Source organism: Nicotiana sylvestris, chromosome 3 (assembly GCF_000393655.2).
Source record: "Nicotiana sylvestris chromosome 3, ASM39365v2, whole genome shotgun sequence".
NCBI lineage: Eukaryota > Viridiplantae > Streptophyta > Magnoliopsida > Solanales > Solanaceae > Nicotiana > Nicotiana sylvestris.
The window spans coordinates 2,194,606-2,215,473 of NC_091059.1; the positions used below are offsets into that span (position 1 = coordinate 2,194,606).

Sequence of the window (20,868 nt, forward strand, 5' to 3'; positions counted from 1 at the left end):
CGACACTCAACTTATCATTATATTACTTGTCGACCACGTATACTTGCGTGTGCGTTTGGGAGCAACAAGTTTTTGGCGCCGTTGCCGGGGACTTGAATATAAACTGCTTTCTAGTTTTTGCTTTAATTGTTTATTTCGTCTAGTCTAACTTTACTTGATTGTTGCTCTAATCTCAGAAACTTTGATTGAATGCGTAGGGTCAGAAGCCAGGATAGACTCAACGGCTTTGACCCCGAACCTGAGAAAACATTTTACTGGAGGTTGAGGGAAGCAAGGGATACAAACAATATTCAAGCACTCATTCAATTTCCTGTGAACATGGCAGAGGAGCAACAAATGGCTGTTCATAAGGTAGCAATGCCCAGTATTGCTAATGTTACCTCCAGCATAGTGAAGCCTAGAATCACTGGGCACTTTGAGCTGAAACAGAGCATGATCCAGTTACTTCATGCAAACGGGAAATTTATGGGTCTTCCACACGAGGATCCACAATAGCATATTCTGAACTTCTTGGAGATTAGTGATACTTACATCACTAACGGGGTCACTCCAGATTATGTGAGGCTTACACTTTTTCCATTCTCTCTGTTGGGCGAGGCTAAGCGATGGCTAAAAGCAGAACCAGCTAATTCAATTACAACATGGAATGATTTGGCAAGAAAAATTCTGGCAAGGTTCTTCCCTTCATGCAAAACTGCAAAGATCAGAAGTGAGATAGTTTCCTTCAAACAGAAAGCGGGAGAATCTTTATACTCAGCTTGAGAAAGGTTCAATGGGCTACTCAGAGACTGTCCTCATCACAATCAGATGAATGAAGTATTAGCTCACACTTTCATAGAAGGGATACATTCTGAAACAAAGATTGTGGTAGATGCTACAGCTGGGGGTCAAGTGTTGGAGAAAAGCTTTGACGAGATATATGCATTATTGAACAGATTCTCCAAGAGCAATCCGGATTGGCAAGGAGAGATGGGCAGACACACAGTGCAAAAGTCTGCAGGGGTTCTTGAGTTAGATGTCGTCTCAGCATTATCAACGCAGATTGCTACACTGACCAATCAAGTCAACCAGATGAACTTGAGTATCAACAAGCAACAGGTACAACAAGTTCAAATATTTTGTGAAGTATGTGGGGAGGGTCACATGAGCAATCTATGCCCATCAATTCCAGAGTCGGTATATTTTGTGGGTAATGCAAATCGAGGCCAAACAAATCAGTATGGGGACACTTACAATCCCAACTAGAGGAACCATCCAAACTTCTCTTGGGGTGGAAACCAGGGCACTCAGAATCAATACAGGACTCAAGCACCTCAACAGCAATATAGACCACCTCAGGTTGAACAACAAGTGAGTCCTACAAGTCACCTTGAAGACATGTTGAAAAAAGTGATGGCTGAACAGCAAGCCCTCTCTCAGAAAGTGATGGCTGAACAACAAGCCCTCGCCACAACAGTGAGAAATTTGGAGCATCAAATGGGACAGCTTGCCAGTGCTCAAAACACTAGACCAGCTGGAGCTCTTCCAAGTGATACTGAGCCCAATCCTAAAGCTCAAGTCAATGCGGTTACCTTGAGAAATGGAAGAGCACTAGAAGAAGTTCCAAAGAAAAAGAAAAATACAGATCATCCTGAAGGAGAATTAGCTCCCAAGCCAGTTAAGGGTAATGATAAAGATGATAAAGGACCCAAGACAGTAAGTGAGACTAGGCCACCACCTCCGTTTCCACAAAGACTGCAGAAGCAAAAAGATGATGCTAAGTATAAGAAATTCCTAGATATTTTGAGCCAAGTGAGTGTGAATCTGCCTTTGGTGGAAATTTGCACGAAGTCCCTAAGTATGCAAGGTATCTCAGAGATATTGTGGCAAACAAACGAAGACATGTAGAGTTTGAAATAGTTGCACTTACTGAAGAGTGCAGTGCCAGAGTTCAGAGTAAACTTCCTCCTAAGTTGAAGGATCCTGGGAGTTTCACAATTCATTTGTCTCTTGGAAAACAAGAAGTTGGTAGAGCCTTGTGTGATTTAGGGGCCAGTATAAATTTGATGTCATCCTCTTTGTTCAAGCAACTCGGACTAGGGGCGCTTAGACTTACTATAATCACTTTACAGCTAGCAGATAGGTCACTAGTCATGCCCGAAGGAATTATTGAGGATGTGTTAGTTCGAGTGGGAAAGTTTATTCTTCGTGCTGATTTTATTGTTCTTGATTACGAGGCAGATGTGGAAGTGCCCATTATTTTGGGGCGACCATTCTTAGCTACTGGTGGAGCAATTATTGATGTGAGAGCAGGGAAGTTAAAAATGAGAGTTGACGATGAGGAGGTAACTTTTAATGTGTACAAGGAACTTAAGCTTCCTAAGCATTATGAGGACTTGTGCATGATTACTGTGGTAGAATCGAATGGGATAAAGCAGGGTCCTTATGTGAATTATAGTGATCCAGATGGGACAACTGTGTTAAAAGGAGGTGGTATTTCCAGCTGAGCGTGTTAAGATGATTGAGAAAAGAACCAGAGATAAAAGAGGAGACCTTTTGAGAACGTGCAAAAAGGATAGACTTCATGGGAGAAAGAAGAAGAGAAAGCGCCCAGCCTGAGCAGAATAGTAGAGTCGTGCCACGACTATAAATAAGGTGCTTGTTGGGAGGCAACCCAACCTGTATATCTTTTATCTATTGATTAATTTTTTTTGGTGTCAAGTTTTGTGTTGTTTTTATTTTGCAGAGTAGGGGAAGTTTGAGTACCCAAAGTTGAAGTTGAGGAGCATGTTTGATCTTAAGTGTGGGGTCGTCCCAGCCCTTAATATTAAGGATCATGTCCGAGCTAGGTCTGAGAGGGTCTCAGGGAGTATTTCTCACCCTTGTTTTAATATTTCTTTATGATCATGCATCGATGACTATGCATAATATAAGTGTGGGGTGGGGAAACTACTTTCTAGAGTATAATTGTTTTTCTTTTATAACTCGTAGTAGACATAGTCTAGGTTAAAAAAAAATAAAAAAAATTGAAAAAGCTCGGACTTTTCCCGACAATGGATCTTTTGGACAATTTTCTTGAGGGATTAAAGTCCGATTTAAAAACACCAAAAAGATTTTTTTTTTGAATAGCTAGGTAGTATTCCTTGGTTTTTCTTTGGGCACCGGTTCTTTTCCAAGGATGTAGCTCGAATCGGGCACTTTAATTTCTTTTTAGAAGTAGTTTAGGAAGAAACCGAGTCGTTCTGAGATACTCATTGACATGGATTGATGCTGGCAAATTGGGCTATGACATACATTCTGTTTTCCCGTGTATTTGGTTTGACTTGTGAAGCCTAAGTAAAGTAAATAGCCTATTTTGTGACGCCGTTTCTTAGTTGTTTGACTTGTATACCACATAGTGCAATGCTGCTTAAATTTCTCATTTAATTGTGCTTCCTTGACTTGAGAGTTGAACAAAACCGTCTTGATTGAGTCATGTGCAACGTGTGTGTGAGGATTTGTGATTTTCTGTGCTATCCTGTGTAGTCTAGAACTTGTCCCGTATGTTAATTGAAGCGAAATTGTAAGTTGTGTTATATCTAGGAGATGACGTAGGCATTTTCTTGCTTGATCATAGATGTGCTTGTCACATAAAAGTAAAATTTTCCGTTGCTAGCCTCTTTGAGCCTATAGACCTTTCTTTTGGAACCCACATTACAAGCCATACCCCATTCTATTCTTAATTTGATATTTATTGAACCTTTACCTTCTAAGGCACTTAGTCGCTAAAAGGAATAAGGTTAGAGATTGAGGAGTATCTTTTAAGTGGAACCATAGAAGGGCCCGTTGGTGCACTAAAGTTGAAATTAAAGGTCACTAACCGATGAACTTTATTGTATGGAGTGTGTGAAAAAAAAAAAGAGAAAAGAGAAGAAAAATGATAGTGTGAATGTATGTAGAAAATAAAACACCTCAAATTCTTATTGATTTGTGCTAGTGAAAAATAGAGAAGTGCTTAATTGAAAAGAGGGCTATGTTATATGTGGCAAATGAATTGGTTGAGAAGAATATGAGCTTGAATTGTAAATGTAGTATATTAAAGTGCTTAGGAGGGTGAGCCACTATTTTTAAATATATCCTACCCGTCCCTTAGCCTACATTACAACCTAAAAGTCCTAATTGATCCTCGATTTGGCTAGCTTAAATTAGTGGAGATATACACTACGGGCAAGCTTATGGTACGACCACGGGATGCATATGAATTCTTTATGAGAGTGAGCGAATTTTGTTCAATTGTGTGATTTCCTTGATCTATATTCGAAAGTATATTTGAATGTGTGGACCAATTTATATTCACTCTTTTGTTTGTTGGTGAGGGCACATGATCTCATGAATGATTGGTAATGTTGTAAACTTTCTTGTTGGGTAAGTGCATAAATTGAGAGTGCTTAGTGGTTGCAAGTCGAATGTTGAGGTTGGGTGGTGACTAATAGGTTATTGGAAATTATTGAATCGAAGGGTTATACTTAGGCTTGCTTAAACGGGAAGAATGTGAATTTTTGTGTGTTCATGCTTGTGTGCCGGCATTGATCATAGTCAAGGGTATAATGTGTGGTTAAAAGTTAAAGTGCTCCTCTATAATTGATACTTGTATGTAGTTGGGGGTTTATTAGATAGTCCCATTGCTCGAGGACGAGCAAGAGTCTAAGTGTGGGGTGTTGATGTTTAGCTTAAAGCATATATATTTCTATGTATATCGCCTCATATTTTACATTTGTTTCGTGAATTTGGGATCTTAAATGCTATGATTTATATTAATTTGAAGTGTTTTTATGTATAGAAATGATTCAGGAGCAATTGGGGGGCGAAACGCGTGAGATTTGAGCCAAAACGAACGAAACCGGGCAATGTGCGAATTTGGCTTGTGGCGCCAAAAACAGTAGCTCAAAATTGTGGGGCGCCTGAGCTACCCAGGGCGCCGGTGACGTGAAATTTCTCCAATTTCACCCGGGACAAGGTTATTTCGGCCCTAGACCTACCCAACACGTATAAAAGCAAGACTAAACCTATTTTTGAGGGGAGAGACGCACCTTGGAGCAAAAAGACATGCAAGAAGCATTGAGGAGGGCTAAACACCCATTGTTCTGGGGTTGTGATTTAGCCATGAATATTGTTGTTTAACGTTGACTTGACCTTGATTATTCATCAGTATATGGTTGTTTCTTCAATTCTGTGTTTAATTGCTTAATTGTCTGGCCATCAGTTAGGTTCTATTTACTATCTATGTTATGCTTGGGAAAGCCATGTTTAGATTAGAGAAGAATTGAAGAGAGCATGATCTTAACCCTTAGGGGGAGCGGATTTGTGGTTAGGATAGGAATATACCTAGTCATCGTGCTTAATTAAATATTGTGATCTTAATGCGTTCTTAATAGATTGATTTCATAGGAATATAGGCGTTAATCTATTGAGAATAGGTGAGTAGTACTTCGGGAGAAGGCTATGAGAGCATTTATCGATTAATTAGCAACCATGAGTGAATTATATGAAAGGCAGAGTTAATTAGAACACAATACGAATGGTGAATCGATCACAACCCTGGAATATTTGTCTCTACTGAATACACAACAATCAACTCGTTACTTGATAACTTAGTTATTATTTAGAATTGTAGTATAATATAATCATATTATTAGACTTGGATTTTAGCTGGATTGAATAACAATTTTAGTGATTTAGTGAGTAGTTTACACAAGTCTCTGTGGGTTCGACACTTAACTTATCATTATATTACTTGTTGACCACGTATACTTGTGTGTGCGTTTGGGAGAAACACATCTTGTTGCTATTTCTGAAGTCGAGAAACAAGAATGGAGACAACCCTTTATCGACTACTTGTGCTATGAGATACTTCCAGAAAATCCGCGAGAAGAACTAAAATCCGTCGTCGTGCACCTCGCTTCCTTTACTACAAAGATACCCTATACAGAAGATCATTCGAGGGAGTACTCTTGCGATGCTTAGGGGAAGATGAAGCACTCCAAGCTTTGCAAGAAGCGCATTCTGGGGTATATGGGTCACACCAGTCTGGACCAAAGCTCCACTTCCATATAAAAAGGATGGGATACTATTGACCAACGATGGTAAAAGATTGCTTGGACTATGCTCGAAGATGCAAGGCTTGTCAATTCCATGCGAATTTTATTCATCAACCTCCTGAAGTGTTGCACCCAACTGTTGCATCCTGGTCGTTTGACGCTTGGGGATTGGATGTTATTGGACCACTACCAAAGTCCTCTTGTGGGCACCTATACATCTTGGCTGCAACTGACTACTTCTCAAAATGGGCTGAAGTTGTTGCTCTTAAGGAAGTAAAGAAGGAAAATGTTGCAAGTTTCATCCGAGTAAACATTATTTATCACTTTGGCATTTCTCGTTACATAATTACGGATAATGGAAAGCCATTCGACAATAGGTTGATGAACAAGATTTGTGATATCTTTGGTTTTAAGCAACGTAACTCTTCGATGTACAATGTTGCCGCCAATGGTCTAGCTGAGGCATTCAACAAGACTCTATGCAACTTGTTAAAGAAAGTCGTCTCCAAATCCAAATGAGATTGGAATGACCGTATGGAAGAAGCTCTATGGGCATATAGGACGACTCACCGCACGTAAACACAGGCGACTCCTTATTTACTCGTTTTTGGAGTCAAAGCCGTCTTGCCACTTGAGCGTCAAATACCTTCGTTACGACTATCTATTCAAGAAGGGATCACTGATGAAGAAAATGCTCGACTTCGATTAGAAGAGTTGGAAGCTCTTGATGAAAAGAGATTGGAAGCTCAACAGAGTCTTGAATGTTATCAAGCTCGATTATCTCGCGCATTCAATAAAAGAGTTCGCCCGAGATCCTTTCAAATAGGAGATCAAGTCCTTGTCGTACGAAGATCCATAATTACTTCCCATAAACCTGTAGGGAAGTTCACTTCAAATGGAATGGGCCATATGTCGTACAAGAAGCTTACTCAAGTGGGGCTTACAAGCAGGTTGATGCAGATGGTATGAGAATCAGCCCTATCAATGGCAACTTTTTGAATAAGAATTATCCTTGAAGTTGCAACGCTCCTTGACGCACAAGCCTAAACTGCATGTTGCTATACTCCTGGCCCGCATGAGTCTAAATTGTGTATGACCCCCTATAAAAAAAATCCGCTAGGTTGAAAATCTCAAAAAAGGCGGCCTAGGCAAAAGTTAGGACGTAAAAATTTTAAAAAAAAAGAGTCCGCTAGGTTGAAGACTTCGAAAGAGACGGCCTAGGCAAAAGTTAGGACATAAAAAAATACCCAATCTGAACTACGGTATGACTTGATCCTCTTCGCCGAGGTACGTAGGCAGCTTAGATTTCATTCTAAGTTCAGTCGCATAAGTTCAAAAGACACATATTGCCCCAATTGTTGTTCGAATGAAATATGAAGGAATGTAAGATCAAGCTGAAATGCCATCTTCTTGTTGAACTTTGATCTCATTTGATTTAAAGGGGGAAACCCTCCATGGTAAATTGATATCTTCAATGGGCCGATTTTAGGAGGATGTCAAGTATTTGCATTGAAGTCCAGGGATTCTTATGTCTTCAGGTTCTCCAAACCTTCAAGTTTGTTGGTCTCCAAGTCCGCCCTCTGCCTTAAAAAAAAAGAGGAAGAGAAGAGAGGCGTCAAAAGGAAACACAAGTATAAGGAAAAGATTGCTTGGCACAACGTTTCAAATTCGGTAAGACTTGAACCCAAGATATTTGTGAGAATATAGCTCTTAAATTTCGATTGATGGCAAGTAAGACATCTTCCAATCTTGAGGCTTCTATACCAAGATATGAATATTTTGGGGAGACTGCGCAAATCTGGAATTGATAGCGTGGTGCAATATAATGTTGATTTCAAAATATTATTTGGGATGATTCTAAAGTTGTTTGATTGAGAATTTTGGATATGTTCTAGAGCTTGAAGTCTAGTTTTATTGAAATTAAACGGTTCATAATTTTGACATTTCTACATCGGGATATGATTTTTTTGGTGAGACTGCGCAAATCTGGAATTGATAGCATGGTGCAATATAAAGTTAATTTCAAAATATTATTTGGGATAATTCTGAAGTTGTTTGATTGAGAATTTTGGATATGTTATAGATTTTGAAGTCTAGTTTTCAAAAAATTAAACGGTTTACAATTTCGATATTTTTACACCAAGATATGGTTTTTTTTTGGTGAGATTGTGCAAATCTGAAATTTTTAACGTGGTAAAATCTAAAGGCGGTTTCAATATATTATTCGGGGCAATTCTGAAGGTGTTTGATTCTAAGTTTTGGAAATATTTTAGATATTGAAGTCTATTTTTTGAGAAATCAAACGGTTCATTATTTGGACTGTCCCACAATAAGATATGAATCTTTTGTTACAAGCGCGTAAAGCTGAAAATTATGCGACTAAGATAAAAGTCGGACAATGTAAAGCAAAGGAGAAGCTGAAATATTTAAGCCCTCCAAGTCTCAAAATTGAAGTCTTCAAGTTCGTCGGTCTTCAATTTTCAGTCTTCAAATTCGCCGGTCTTAAAGTTGAAATATTTAAGCCCTTCAAGTTAAAGTCTTCAAGTCCTTCGGTCTTCAAGTTTCAGTCTTCAAATTCGCCGATATTAAAGTTGAATTGTTCAAGTCCTCCGAATCTTCGAGTTGAAGTCTACAAAGTCCGCCAAATCTTCAAAGTTTTCCAAGTGTTGCAGTCGATGTCGTCTTCGAGTTGAAGCTTTATAACTTTCCAATCTTAAGATGGACATATAAGTCCCTTTGCACCTTAAATTGGCCTCTTCGCAGGTTTGTCCTTAAAATGAACTATAACTTTCCAATCTTAAGGTGGACATATGAGTCTCTTTGCACTTTAAGTTTGCCTCGCCGATAGTCGAGCTACATTGAGAGTAATCTCTCCGGTAGTCGGGCCACATTGAGAGTAATCTTTCCGGTAGTCGGGCCATTTTGAGAATAATCTCTCGGTAGTCGGGCCACATTGAGAGTAATCTCTCCGGTAGTCGGGCCATTTTGAGAGTAATCTCTCCGGTAATAGGGCCATTTTGAGAGTAATCTCTCCGGTAGTCGGGCCACATTGAGAGTAATCTCTCCAGTAGTCGGCCCATTTTGAGAGTAATCTCTCCGGTAGTCGGGCCATATTGAGAGTAATCTCTCCGGTAATCGGGCCACATTGAGAGTAATCTCTCCGGTAGTCGGGCTATGAGAGTAATCTCTTCGATATTCGGAGAAGGATGAGTACTCATCTCCTCACACCTAAGAATGTCTTCTTCGTGCATGGATCATCTCGTTAAATGATATGTCCTTCTTGTTTGACCTACAAAAAAAAAGAACAACAAAGGAAAAAAAGCATAAGAAAAGAAGGAAAAAAAATTACCTTCGCATTAATGCTTCTGAGTTCACAAAACTAGACTCAATAGAGCTTGTGAATACTACAAATTGATGTTTAGAGGGGAAGAACATACGTCTATATATACACATATGGGAAGGCATCGGACAATAAATTTGAGGATGTGGGATATTGCAATTGTATTTTTCGGATTCGGCTACTACTCGTGTCTTCGAAGAAGAACATGACTAGTAAGGGGGCAACAATTCGTTTCCAATATGGAAAAGATATCAAGTATATGCGTGGCTGTCATCTGAAGGACTCAATGGTATCCTTATTAGTGGCAAAGAAGTTTACTTTTGCAAAGAATGTAAATGCTAACCAAATTCATGTTGGACAGTAACTTTTCCGTCAATAATGAATATGATGGGATTACAAATATAAGCTTCATCATTACGGTTTAGCTTTATGCTTGTTCAACTATGAAATACCATTAATGTCTCCAAGATACGTTGCCAAGTTTGTGATCTTCAAATTAATCGGGGATATTTCCTTCGGAAGCTCTAACTTAACTTGAGGCCTAGGTTGATGCTTCACCGATACTTCAAGTATTTGTCTTCGCTTCCAATCAAGTTTACGGCCGACAAGACTTGAAGTAGGGGGCATTTGTAGGCATATAAATTTTATTAAAATTAGATTCGTAAAATAATTGAGACTATATTTTAAAATTCAAGATATATTAGTTTAAATAAATTTATTGGGCTAATATAATTGGATTAATTATAAGTCCAATGTATATGGATTAAATAAGTAAGTCTTAATCCATTGGGCTAGTCCATTTAATTGGGCTACAAATGATGAGCCCATCTCATCAGGCCCAAGATGTCATCTTCCTAGAGGCCCAGTGCCACGTGTCAAATGATGTGGCACGCCAAGTCAAACAAAAGAGCCAATAGGATCATGCCACGTGTCAAAATGACAAGGCATGCCAAGTCACACTAAAAGGCCAATGAAATCGCGCCACGTGTGCAAGTGACATATTCTGGCCAATCAAATACGGACATGTCATACTTCAATTTGATTGGTTGGAAAGAGTTTGTTCTTATCACAACTCTTCCCTTCCACAACTGTAAATAGGAGTCTTCACAACTCAGAAAAGACACCAGAAGTTATAACAAGAAGCAAGAAAGAGCTCCTGGATCAAACGCTGCAAATTCTTCCACAAGTTTCAAGCTTCAAATTCAAGTTCAAGCTCAAAAATGAAGAAGAAATCAAGTTCAAGAACGAAGAACAAATCAAGGTCAAGTTCAAGCAATCAAGCTCAAGCTCAAGAACAAGATCATCGTTCGAGGCAACAAATACATATTCAAGATCAAGCTCAAAGGCCCTTGAATTTATTTACAATTGGAAAGAAGAATCAGAGGATCCATAGAGATTGTAACACTCAAATATTCGAAATAAAATACTACGATTGTTGCGATATTTTTCGGTCCTGATTTTATTTTCTTGACGCAAATTTATTGTCTACAATATTCGTTTTTATTTCTTTTGCTTTTCCTCCCACTCATAAATTACACTTTCAAGAAATTTTATATATATATATATATATATATATATATATATATATATATATATATATATATATATATATATATATATATATATATATATATATATAACAAAACACACTTAGATCGGGATAAAAATCTGTCACTGGAAAAACAAATTCGCCGAATAAATGGTGTTTGTGAAATTCCGACAACCACCATTTTATGCCGTCGGTGACCAAAACAAAAAGAAAGAGAATGAAATAACCAAAAAAAAAGAGAATAATAAGAAATAAGAAAAAAGGATAAGAAAAAGAAGAAAGAATAAAAAAGTACTAAAAATACATGTGGGGGCGTGTGTAGCTCACCACTTGCCAAGAGCTTGGTTGTCAGCGTTAAAGGTGCAAATAATTCCATTTAAAATAAGTTTAGGGGGGTAATAGGATTCCCGCAAAGAAAGTGTATAGTTGAAATCCGGGTATAGGTCAGGGGGTACTTATGCATTTTCCCATGAGTTTTTCCCCCCAAATCTGATTGTATTTTGCTTTGCTTATGAATAGATCTTTTTGAGAGTTTAATTTGTGTGTGAAAAGAAAAAATGGAAGAAAAACAGTTAGACAAAGTCGCCGGTGAATGAATATCCGCCGGAATTAGGGAAGAAACGAAAAAAGTAAAAACAAAGACAAAGAAAAAGGAAAAGGAAAAGGAAAAGAAAAAAAAAGTAAGAAAAAATGGTAAAAAAGAATAAAAAATAATCTTAAAATCATTTTTCTTGCTTCTCACTCTCCTTTGGAAGAGTGAAATACACACACTCTGCCACGTTAGCGTCAAGGGTGCAAATAATTCCATTTAAAATAAGTTTAGGGGGGTAATAAGATTCCCACAAACAAAATGTGTATAGTTGGAAATCCGGGTATAAGTCAGGGGGTACTTATGCATTTTCCCTACTAATTATTTGTTATTTGTTAAACTTTTCTTCAAGTCCCCATTAATGTTCTCAAAAGTTTGACCCTTCACTGAATAATATTTATATACCACAAGTTATTTTGTTTGTGAAAATGATATAAAAAAGTTCCTATAGCTATTATTATTTCTATCTTTCTAAATTCTATAGGCATATGATATTCAAGCTTGTTTTTCTCGAAGTATAACGGTCATAAAACGTCTGAAACAGGAATTGCTGATCATTTTCAACAAAAAAGAAGATATTTTTTCCTTCAATTTTTATTTGTAACTAAAAACATTTTATAGTAAATTTTTTTGTAATATGTAAAAAAAATTAATTGATATGAAATCACGCACAACGCGTGTGCCTAGAAACTAGTTAGTTAATAACGAGGGGTATACATACCGTGCACATACCTTAGAAGATACTACTACATAGTAATGTCGTGAATATTTAGCATGTGCGTGTCACCACTTCACCTTGTAACAATTTTTTTAGGTAACTAAATAATTTAGGGAAAACGGCCAAGTATAGCTCTCTACTTTCGAATACTGTCTATATTTAATATCCGTTATACTATCCGGCCAAATTTACCCTACCGTTATATTATCTGGCCATGATTGCCCCTATCATCAGTAAATATTTAAAAATTACCCCTTGATTTGTTAAGTAATCCAAAATCCCCCAAAATCCTTTTATTTAAATTACTTGTTGTTGTTCTTGCTCCACTACTTTCAAAAATTACTATTGATGCGAATGATAAAGTTACTCGACTATATAAATTATTCATAAATATTTTTAATTAGCAATGCACCAACTTCTCTTCTTGTAATAACAGGTTTGGAATTGGTTTAAAATTTTATTTATTTTTCAATCATATACACACCGTAGAATTCAGCGGGTCTTTTATTGTGTATTATATGCAGCTAATCATCATGTATGTACATGTATAATCAAATATATTTTGTCGTTGTCTGGTTAGTATAGAGTTCGATCGACTAACTTAAGAGTGCATAATGTGTAGGCATTTGATTAAAGTAAAGTTAAATTCGATAATGTAAAGTCTCCGAAGAAATTCAACTACAATCACTAATACTTACAAATCTCCATACATTTGGTGCAACGAATTCATTAAAATTGAGATGTTGTAAATACTTTTAGAATTTAGACAAGCTACCTAATTTAGATTTTTCAATTTACTATACTTTGTTTATTAACAGTTGCATTATTTAATATTTTTTTCTCTTATTTTCCAATTCAGAAAGCAGGTAAATGCCAATTAATTCACTCCGATAGTCACCCATATCGCTCTGCATAATAGCCACCCTTATCGCTCCACTCGGACAATAACACAATAGCCACCCGTATCATTCTGCACGATCAACAACAATGAGATGTCACCCTTATGTTTCGCATAGCAACAACAGTGAGATGCCACCCCTATGCTCCGTATAATAACAACCAATTCACATAACAATCACATGTGCTAACATCACAACAACACGGCATATCAAATCGTACCATAAGTGCTCATAGGCCATAACATTTCTAAAGGAATCAACAATTTTAATATTCCACAACAATTAGCCCACGTCTCAAATACAATATGTATAAAATCTTAATAACAGCAAAATAAACGGGAAAGTAACTTAACAATGAACAACACCCTCTTTAAATATAACTTCAACTAAAATAGATTAATGACTTTTGATACCTTCAACTTCAATTAATTGCTTAAGGATAAACTCGATAATGAAGGTATATTCATGAAATGGCAAACTTCGGATTCTAGTATATGAAATAAGCTAACAATGAAAGAGATGGCATGAACTAGCAACTATGTCTAAATGCATGAGAATAATCCGACAACAAAAGGATATCATGTAACAACAATTCCAATTAAGAATAACTCAACAATAAAGGAAATCACATAATGATCAAAGAGGTACAACTTCAAATAAAGCATATACGAGCAGACTTGACAAGTAAAGGATATGACATGTGTTAACAACTTCAAATAAAGCATGTCAGAGTAAGCATAATCATAACAAATCAAAGATATAAAATGGGCTAACAATTTCAAGCAAATATATGAAAGAAGCCTAAGAATCTAAATCGGTCAATTTCCACATAAAAGTTCAAGTACGCACTCGTCACCTTACGTACACGATTTTCATATAATACAAATAGCACAAATAACTCAATTTTAAGGGGTAGTTCCCCCACACAAAGTTAGACAATATACTTAACTCAAAGAAGCCAAATCAATATTCTAAAATGACCTTCTCGCGTGAAACAACCTCTGAACGGCTCAAATCTAGCCAAAATAACTCAATATCATAAATAAAAAACATAGGAAATAATTTCAGATAATAAAGCTTCGATCTTTAAAAAGTCAACCCAAAAAGTCAACTTCGGAGCTGCACATTGAAACCCCGTAAAACTCACAAAATCTGAATATCCTTTCCGATACGAGTCCAACCATACCAAAATTATCCAATTCCGACATCAAATCGGCCTTCAAATCCTCATTTTATATTTTAGGAAGTTTTTACAAAAGTCCTTAATTTTTTCCAACTCAAATCACTAATTTAGTGATAAAAATAAATATGGAATCATGAAATATAATTAAATCCGAGTAAAGAACACTTATCCTAGTTCAAATCGTGAAGAACCCTCCAAAATCGCTCAAAATCGAACTCTACAACTCAAGATATGATAAAAATGGGCAAACTCTCGAAGTATAAACAATCTGCCAGGAACTCCGCTTTTGCGGTCCAAAGGTCGCTTCTGCGGCCAATAATCCGCTTATGCGGAAATAGCGTACCTTAGTCAAATGTACTTCTGCGACCATGAATGTGCTTCTGCGCTTGCGCTTCTGCAGATGCGCCCAGGCTTCCTCTTCAGCGGTCTTCCTCATCCACCCTTGCTTTTGCTCTTGTGCCCCTTCTCGTCTGCACCTGCGGTCACCACAACTGCGCCTAGTGGCCCGCAGGTGCGACCACACCAGATCCCTGCCCAAACCAGCTTCACCCAACATGATCCAAATGTCCGAAATACACCCGGGACCCTTGGGACCCCGTTTGAACATACCAACAAGCTCCATAACATAATTCGGGCATGATCGAGACCTCAAATCACATCAAACAACATTAAAACTATGCATCACACCTCAAATCGAACTTAATGAACTTTCAACTTCTACAACTCGCGCCGAATCATATCAAATCAATCCGGAATAACGTCAGATTTTGCATGTAAGTCACAAATGACACAATGGATCTATTCCAACTCATAGAATCACCAACGAATCAGAAATCAATAAACTCAACTCTCGGTCAAACCTCTTAACCTTCCAGACCTTCAACTTTTTAATTTTCATCAAAATCATCAAATCAACCTACTGACCTCCAAATCCAAATCCGGACGTACGCGCAAGTCCAAAATCACCATACGCAACTATTGGAATCATCAAAATACTATTCCGGAGTCGTTTACATAAAAGACAAACTCTGGTCAACTCTTAACACTTAAGCTTCTAAAATAAGATTCCTTCTTTTAAATCGATCCTGAATTATCAGAAAATTAAATTTGGCCATACACACAAGTCATATATACCCAATATGAAGCTACTCGAGACCTTAAGCCACCGAACGCGATACTAATTCTCAAAACGACCGGTCGGGTCGTTATAAAAGGGCTGACTTAGGTGGGTCTTATAAGCCTCTGTTTAAAATGGGCTCGAAGAATCTTGACCCAAGTGCATTTTGACTTGGGTCATAGGCCAAGTGCATTTTGACGGCTCTAGCCTACAGTATCGAGTGAGTCTAACCTGAATTAACCTAAAACGAACTCTATTAGTACGTCGCAAATGAACTCGTGCCAAGTTCAAGCCAAACACAATTGAACTCAAGTAACTCAAACCGAGTCGGAAAGAGTTTTCTTATAGTACTGAGTTTGAGCTGAACCGAGTTGACTTTTTAATTTTTCTTGCGCGTACTATTCCCTTAGAAGAAATTAATTTCACAATAAAATAATTCATTAAAAATATAAGAATTAGTAGCTAAATTGATTATTGATTCAAATGAAATTGCATGATAGAAATTGTTACTTTCGTCGTCCCAAATTATTTGACAGTATTCAAATTTTGAGTGTCAAACGAAATATTCTTTGACAACAATTTTTTCATATACCATTTAAATATTTTGAACTATTAATAATTGTGAATTATAGTTATATTAATTGGGACAAAAAATAATATATATTTGAGTAATATCGCGAATAGTTAGCCTGTGCATGTCGCATAAAGCTTTCCTAAGGGTTTTTGGCATGTTGCATCTTTGTTGCCAACAATTCAAGTAACAATGATATTACTCTAACATTAATAGAACTCGGACACGAGCTACATACCGGAGACGTAGAGAACTTTTTGGGAAATTGCGACTTAGAGACTTAATTGTCATTCCTTACATCATAAAAAAAAAAAAGCAAACACGTACCACCATAGGCGAGTTTAAGATTTAAATTTTATGGATTTAAACTTTTAAATTTTTAGTAAATCCATTATATTTTAAAGTTATGAGTTCATATCTACTATATTTATAATTTTAATGATTTTTATATATAAATTTTTACTTTAGACACTAAAGTTGTGGATTCAATTGAAACCGTTGGTGACACACTACATCCCGGCCCCGCGTACAACTTGTATTTTGTCTCTCTCATCAAGATTTATTGCTGACAATTGCATGCATGTTTTACGAAGACCCACACAATGAACTAAACCCCCAAACCGATACCCCCAAACCTATGTTTCAGATAACGCCTAGCTGTACCGCCCGAATAGCCCACAGATTGTGCAGTAGTTTTTATAAGACCAAAAATGGCCAAGAGTGATCTTCCACTCTCTCTCTATATATATATATGCAAATATCCATATTTAATTTGCATAGTCCGAAAATAAATGGCTCCCGCGTTAATGAGCAGAAACGGGGTGGAAGAAAACGACAATACATTTCACAAGTTTTTTGAAACATGGCTAGCTGAGCAGAATCAAGAACTGAAAGAGCTGGTTTCTGCCTCGAGAGATGTAAGCAAAGACAATAATATTGTGGTAGAAGAGAGGGTGTTAGTGCCACTAATTGAAAGGGTTATACAACACTATGAGGGGTATTATGGGGAAAAGTCAAAATATACAGAGGAAGATGTTTTTGGGATGTTAAATCCTACATGGAGGAGTAATCTTGAGGGAGCTTTCTTATGGATTGGAGGTTGGAGACCAAGCATGGCCTTTCACTTGCTCTATTCAAAATCAGGGTTGCAATTCGAACCTCGTCTTCCCCAGTTGATTAGAGGAATCACAACGGGTGACTTAGGGGACCTCTCTCCTGACCAAATAAGTAAGCAAGCGGTCAATTGAACACTCTTCGTTTATATTGTATAGGCAGGTAGTAGCGGATTTAATATTTTAAGGAAAAAGAAGTTTAGTTATAAATGCTTTATCTATATAAATTTACTAAATTTAGTCAAAGATAATGGGTGCTTGAGCACCCATAAGTGACCCACAATGGGTACTAGATCCGCTACTATATGTAAATTAAATATTATTCTTCCGTCCCAAATATTCTTTTCGGATTTGAAAGTCAAACAAGTTGTTATTTAACCACGATTTTTTCATATACTTTTTAAATATTTAATTTGTTAATTATTGTGACTTACTTTTTATGTATATACTATAAGTCACAATAATTAACAAATAAGTTATGTGAATTCATGGTCAAAGTTAATATTGTATCCATATTTCATTAACCGTATCATTACCGCTAATGAGATAATTTCAATTTCGACACATTTAAGGTAAGGTTTTTTAAAGCGGAATTTTGCTATTCTTCCTCGCGATCAGCTTGTAGAGAAATTCAGACTAGAACTATTGATGATTCTACGTTCACCCTCTTAAGCACATGATTCTAAAGATTCAATCTCAAAGGAAGTTTGACTTTCAAAATTTGAAAAGTACTAGTATTTCTTTTTTAAATGGAGGAATATATATTATGAATGTTCAGATTTCTTTCAAGAAAAAATTTATTTACTTTTTTTAAAGTGTGAACACCTATAGTGAAATTTCTGGCTACGCCTCTGCAGGTAAGGTTGATGAACTGCAAAAGAAAACTATAAGGGAGGAGAAAGATTCAAGTGAGAAACTAGCCAAGGTTCAAGAAACTGTTGCAGATGCATCAATGGTGGAGTTATCCCATGTTGTGACTCAGCTGATGATGATTAGTGGAGGAGGAGGAGGAATACTTGAGGAAGAAGTGGAAGCAAATCTGGCAACTAAGGAGGAAGGTCTAGTAATAATCCTACAAAAGGCAGATAATCTAAGGCTAAACACTCTCAAGGAAATTTTAGCCATTTTGACACCAACTCAAGCAATTCATTTCCTGATTGCTGCTGCTGAGCTCCATTTAAGGCTTCATGAGTGGGGTAAGAAAAAGGATGCAGCCACCCTCTACTCCGATGCGAATCCAGAATTTTAATTAAGTAAATTTTAATATTTTAAAGTATTTTAATTAAATAAATTTTAATATTTTAAAGTTATGATTTTATACGTATACACACTCGTGAATTGTGTTAGTTCGGGATGCTACTTATAAGCATGATCTAGATCGCGGCTGGTCTTATGTAGGGTAGTTGTAAATTCTAAACACTAATAGTTTGTATGTGTATCCACGTGTAGCAAAATGGTACTAGTAGCTAAAAATGAAAAAAATATAATACTATATAGTTTGGTTGTAGAAAAATGCTTATTAAATTTCAGAAGCCTTTCATTTGTGATAACTAACAACAGAAAACTACTCAATTTTTTGTTTTATTTTATATGTCATTTTTTCTGTTTTAATCAGTTTAAAAAATGACACATTTTTATATATAAAGGAAATTATAGTACTACTTGCCCCACAGTTATTGGTAATTCTTTTGTCACGACCCAAAACCTAACATGTCGTGATGGCGCCTATCGATGGTACTAGGCAAGCCGACTTTCCCAAAATATATCAGAAATCAAATATAAAAATACTTTAAAACCTTCCATATCAGGAATTTTCATAAAAAACAAAGTTGAATTAAAAAAAATAGATTCAAAGTGCGAAAAAATTAGCCCCAAACGTCGGGGTGTCACCAAGTCATGAGCGTCTAAGTATCAAAACTAATACAACTAATGTCTAAATACCAGTACAAACCAGAAAGAAATATAGGAGTAACAAGGTCTTACAGACGTTGGCAGTTACCTCGTAGTCTCCGGAACTCAATCACGCCTGAACTCAACGGTCTCCGTGCTCAAACACACATGGATCTGCACATGAAGTGCAAGGTGTAGTATGAGTACAAACGACTCAGCAAAAAAAAAAGGAATTGAGAAGCAGTGACGAGCTATCCATAACAGTTTATTTGATAATTTTCAAAGTTTAAGAGTAAACACGAGTAAAATCAGTTTCATAATTACCAAGTTCAAGTAAACCAAATATCAGCTAAATGCAGGAACAAAGGGAAACAGATGCAACCTCACAAGTACTGTCACTCAAGCTCTCAATAGCTCAACGCTTGGCTCTCAGCCCTCAAAACACATAGAAACCTGCGCTTACTGGTGGTGTTCAGACTCCGGAGGGGCTCATACAGCCCAGACGCTATAATCTGCACGGACAACTCACGTGCCGCACAGACAACTCACATGGTATTATATCATATCAAGGTCCGCACAGACAACTCACGTGCCACCATATCTCATCAGAATCCGCACAGACAACTCACATGCTAAGGTAATATCTCACAAATAAGCCCTCAGCTTCACTCAGTCATGAACCACTCTAGTCTCGCATCCCTCAATAAAGAAAGAGAAAACAACCCAGATCAGAATATTGTAGTGTATTAGTAGGGAAATAACAGAGACTGAGGTAAACATGTATAAGAATCACTATGACTGAGTATAGCTATCATGAGCAGGTACATAACCTAAGCATGATTTCTACATGAAGGCAGTCAAATTTCTAGCAGACAAGAAATGCATATAAACACAAATAAGGGCATTAGACATTACATTCTCACGGGACGGACCAAGTCTCAATCTGTCATAATCCTAATTATGGACCTGGTCGTGATGGCGCCTCTCGTGAAGACAAGGCCAGCCAACACTTCCCATTTCAGTATTTAATAGTTAAACAGTAAGAAATAGTCTAAAACATGATAAATTAATCCAAAGTTTAAGAAGATGATAGTATAATATGCAGAATACAACACAACACAGCCCAATACTAGGGTGTCACTAGTCATGAGCATTTAAACAATCCAGAATACTCAGAGAAAACTACAGATTTAATACAGTAACTAAAATTTGGAGAAATAAGATAGGGAGAAGCTCCGGGCTACGAACGCCTACAACTACCTAGAGACTCCTCTGATCCGCCTGAGCTGGGAAGATCAACACTCAGGAGCGGGACCAGATGCGCCTAAATCTGCACGCAGGGTGCAGGGAGTAAAGTGAGTACTTCAACTCAGTGAGTAATAACCATAAATAAAGACTGAATGCAGAAAATCATGTAAAGCTCATTTGCAGACTATAATAAAGCAGTAAAATCAGTAAAAGATATGTGAAAGTCATTTAACTCAAATTAACTTCACGAAAAACCTTTTTCAACAATTTAAGCAGATATATGATTGTCAATTCAGGAAAATAAACACATAAAGGTTCGCCCCTCGGGCACAATATCCACAAATCCGCCCTTCGGTCAATATCTCAGAACAATACCAGTACCTCGGGCTATATATCACATCACAATGGGTACCTGCGCTCACTGGGGGTGTGCAGATTCCTGGAGGGGCCCCTTACGGCCCAAGCGCAATATCAAGCCACCTCGTGGCGTACATATCTCAGGCCCTCGGCCTCATAATCAATATCAAATGTTTCCTCACAACATAGGCCCTCGGCCTTACTCAGTCAAAATCCTCACAAGCCACTCAGGCTATAGT

General features: G+C 37.1%; 2 protein-coding genes and 1 non-coding gene across 3 annotated transcripts; 2 read left to right on the plus strand and 1 right to left on the minus strand.

Moving 5' to 3' along the window:
- Nucleotides 1-699: 699 nt before the first annotated feature.
- On the minus strand, nt 700-804 carry LOC138888828 (small nucleolar RNA R71). Its single transcript, XR_011406407.1, has one exon. It is a non-coding gene; the product is annotated as a small nucleolar RNA R71 (small nucleolar RNA).
- Nucleotides 805-807: 3 nt separating this feature from the next.
- On the plus strand, nt 808-2,486 carry LOC138886833 (uncharacterized). Its single transcript, XM_070168528.1, has 3 exons — nt 808-1,098; nt 1,282-1,846; nt 1,915-2,486. Exons 1-3 carry the CDS (start codon nt 808-810, stop codon nt 2,484-2,486), a joined length of 1,428 nt encoding a protein of 475 aa, XP_070024629.1.
- Nucleotides 2,487-16,658: 14,172 nt separating this feature from the next.
- LOC104210193 (protein DELAY OF GERMINATION 1-like) lies at nt 16,659-18,658 on the plus strand. Its single transcript, XM_009759023.2, has 2 exons — nt 16,659-17,249; nt 17,992-18,658. Exons 1-2 carry the CDS (start codon nt 16,814-16,816, stop codon nt 18,381-18,383), a joined length of 828 nt encoding a protein of 275 aa, XP_009757325.1. The 5' UTR covers nt 16,659-16,813; the 3' UTR covers nt 18,384-18,658.
- Nucleotides 18,659-20,868: the final 2,210 nt, after the last annotated feature.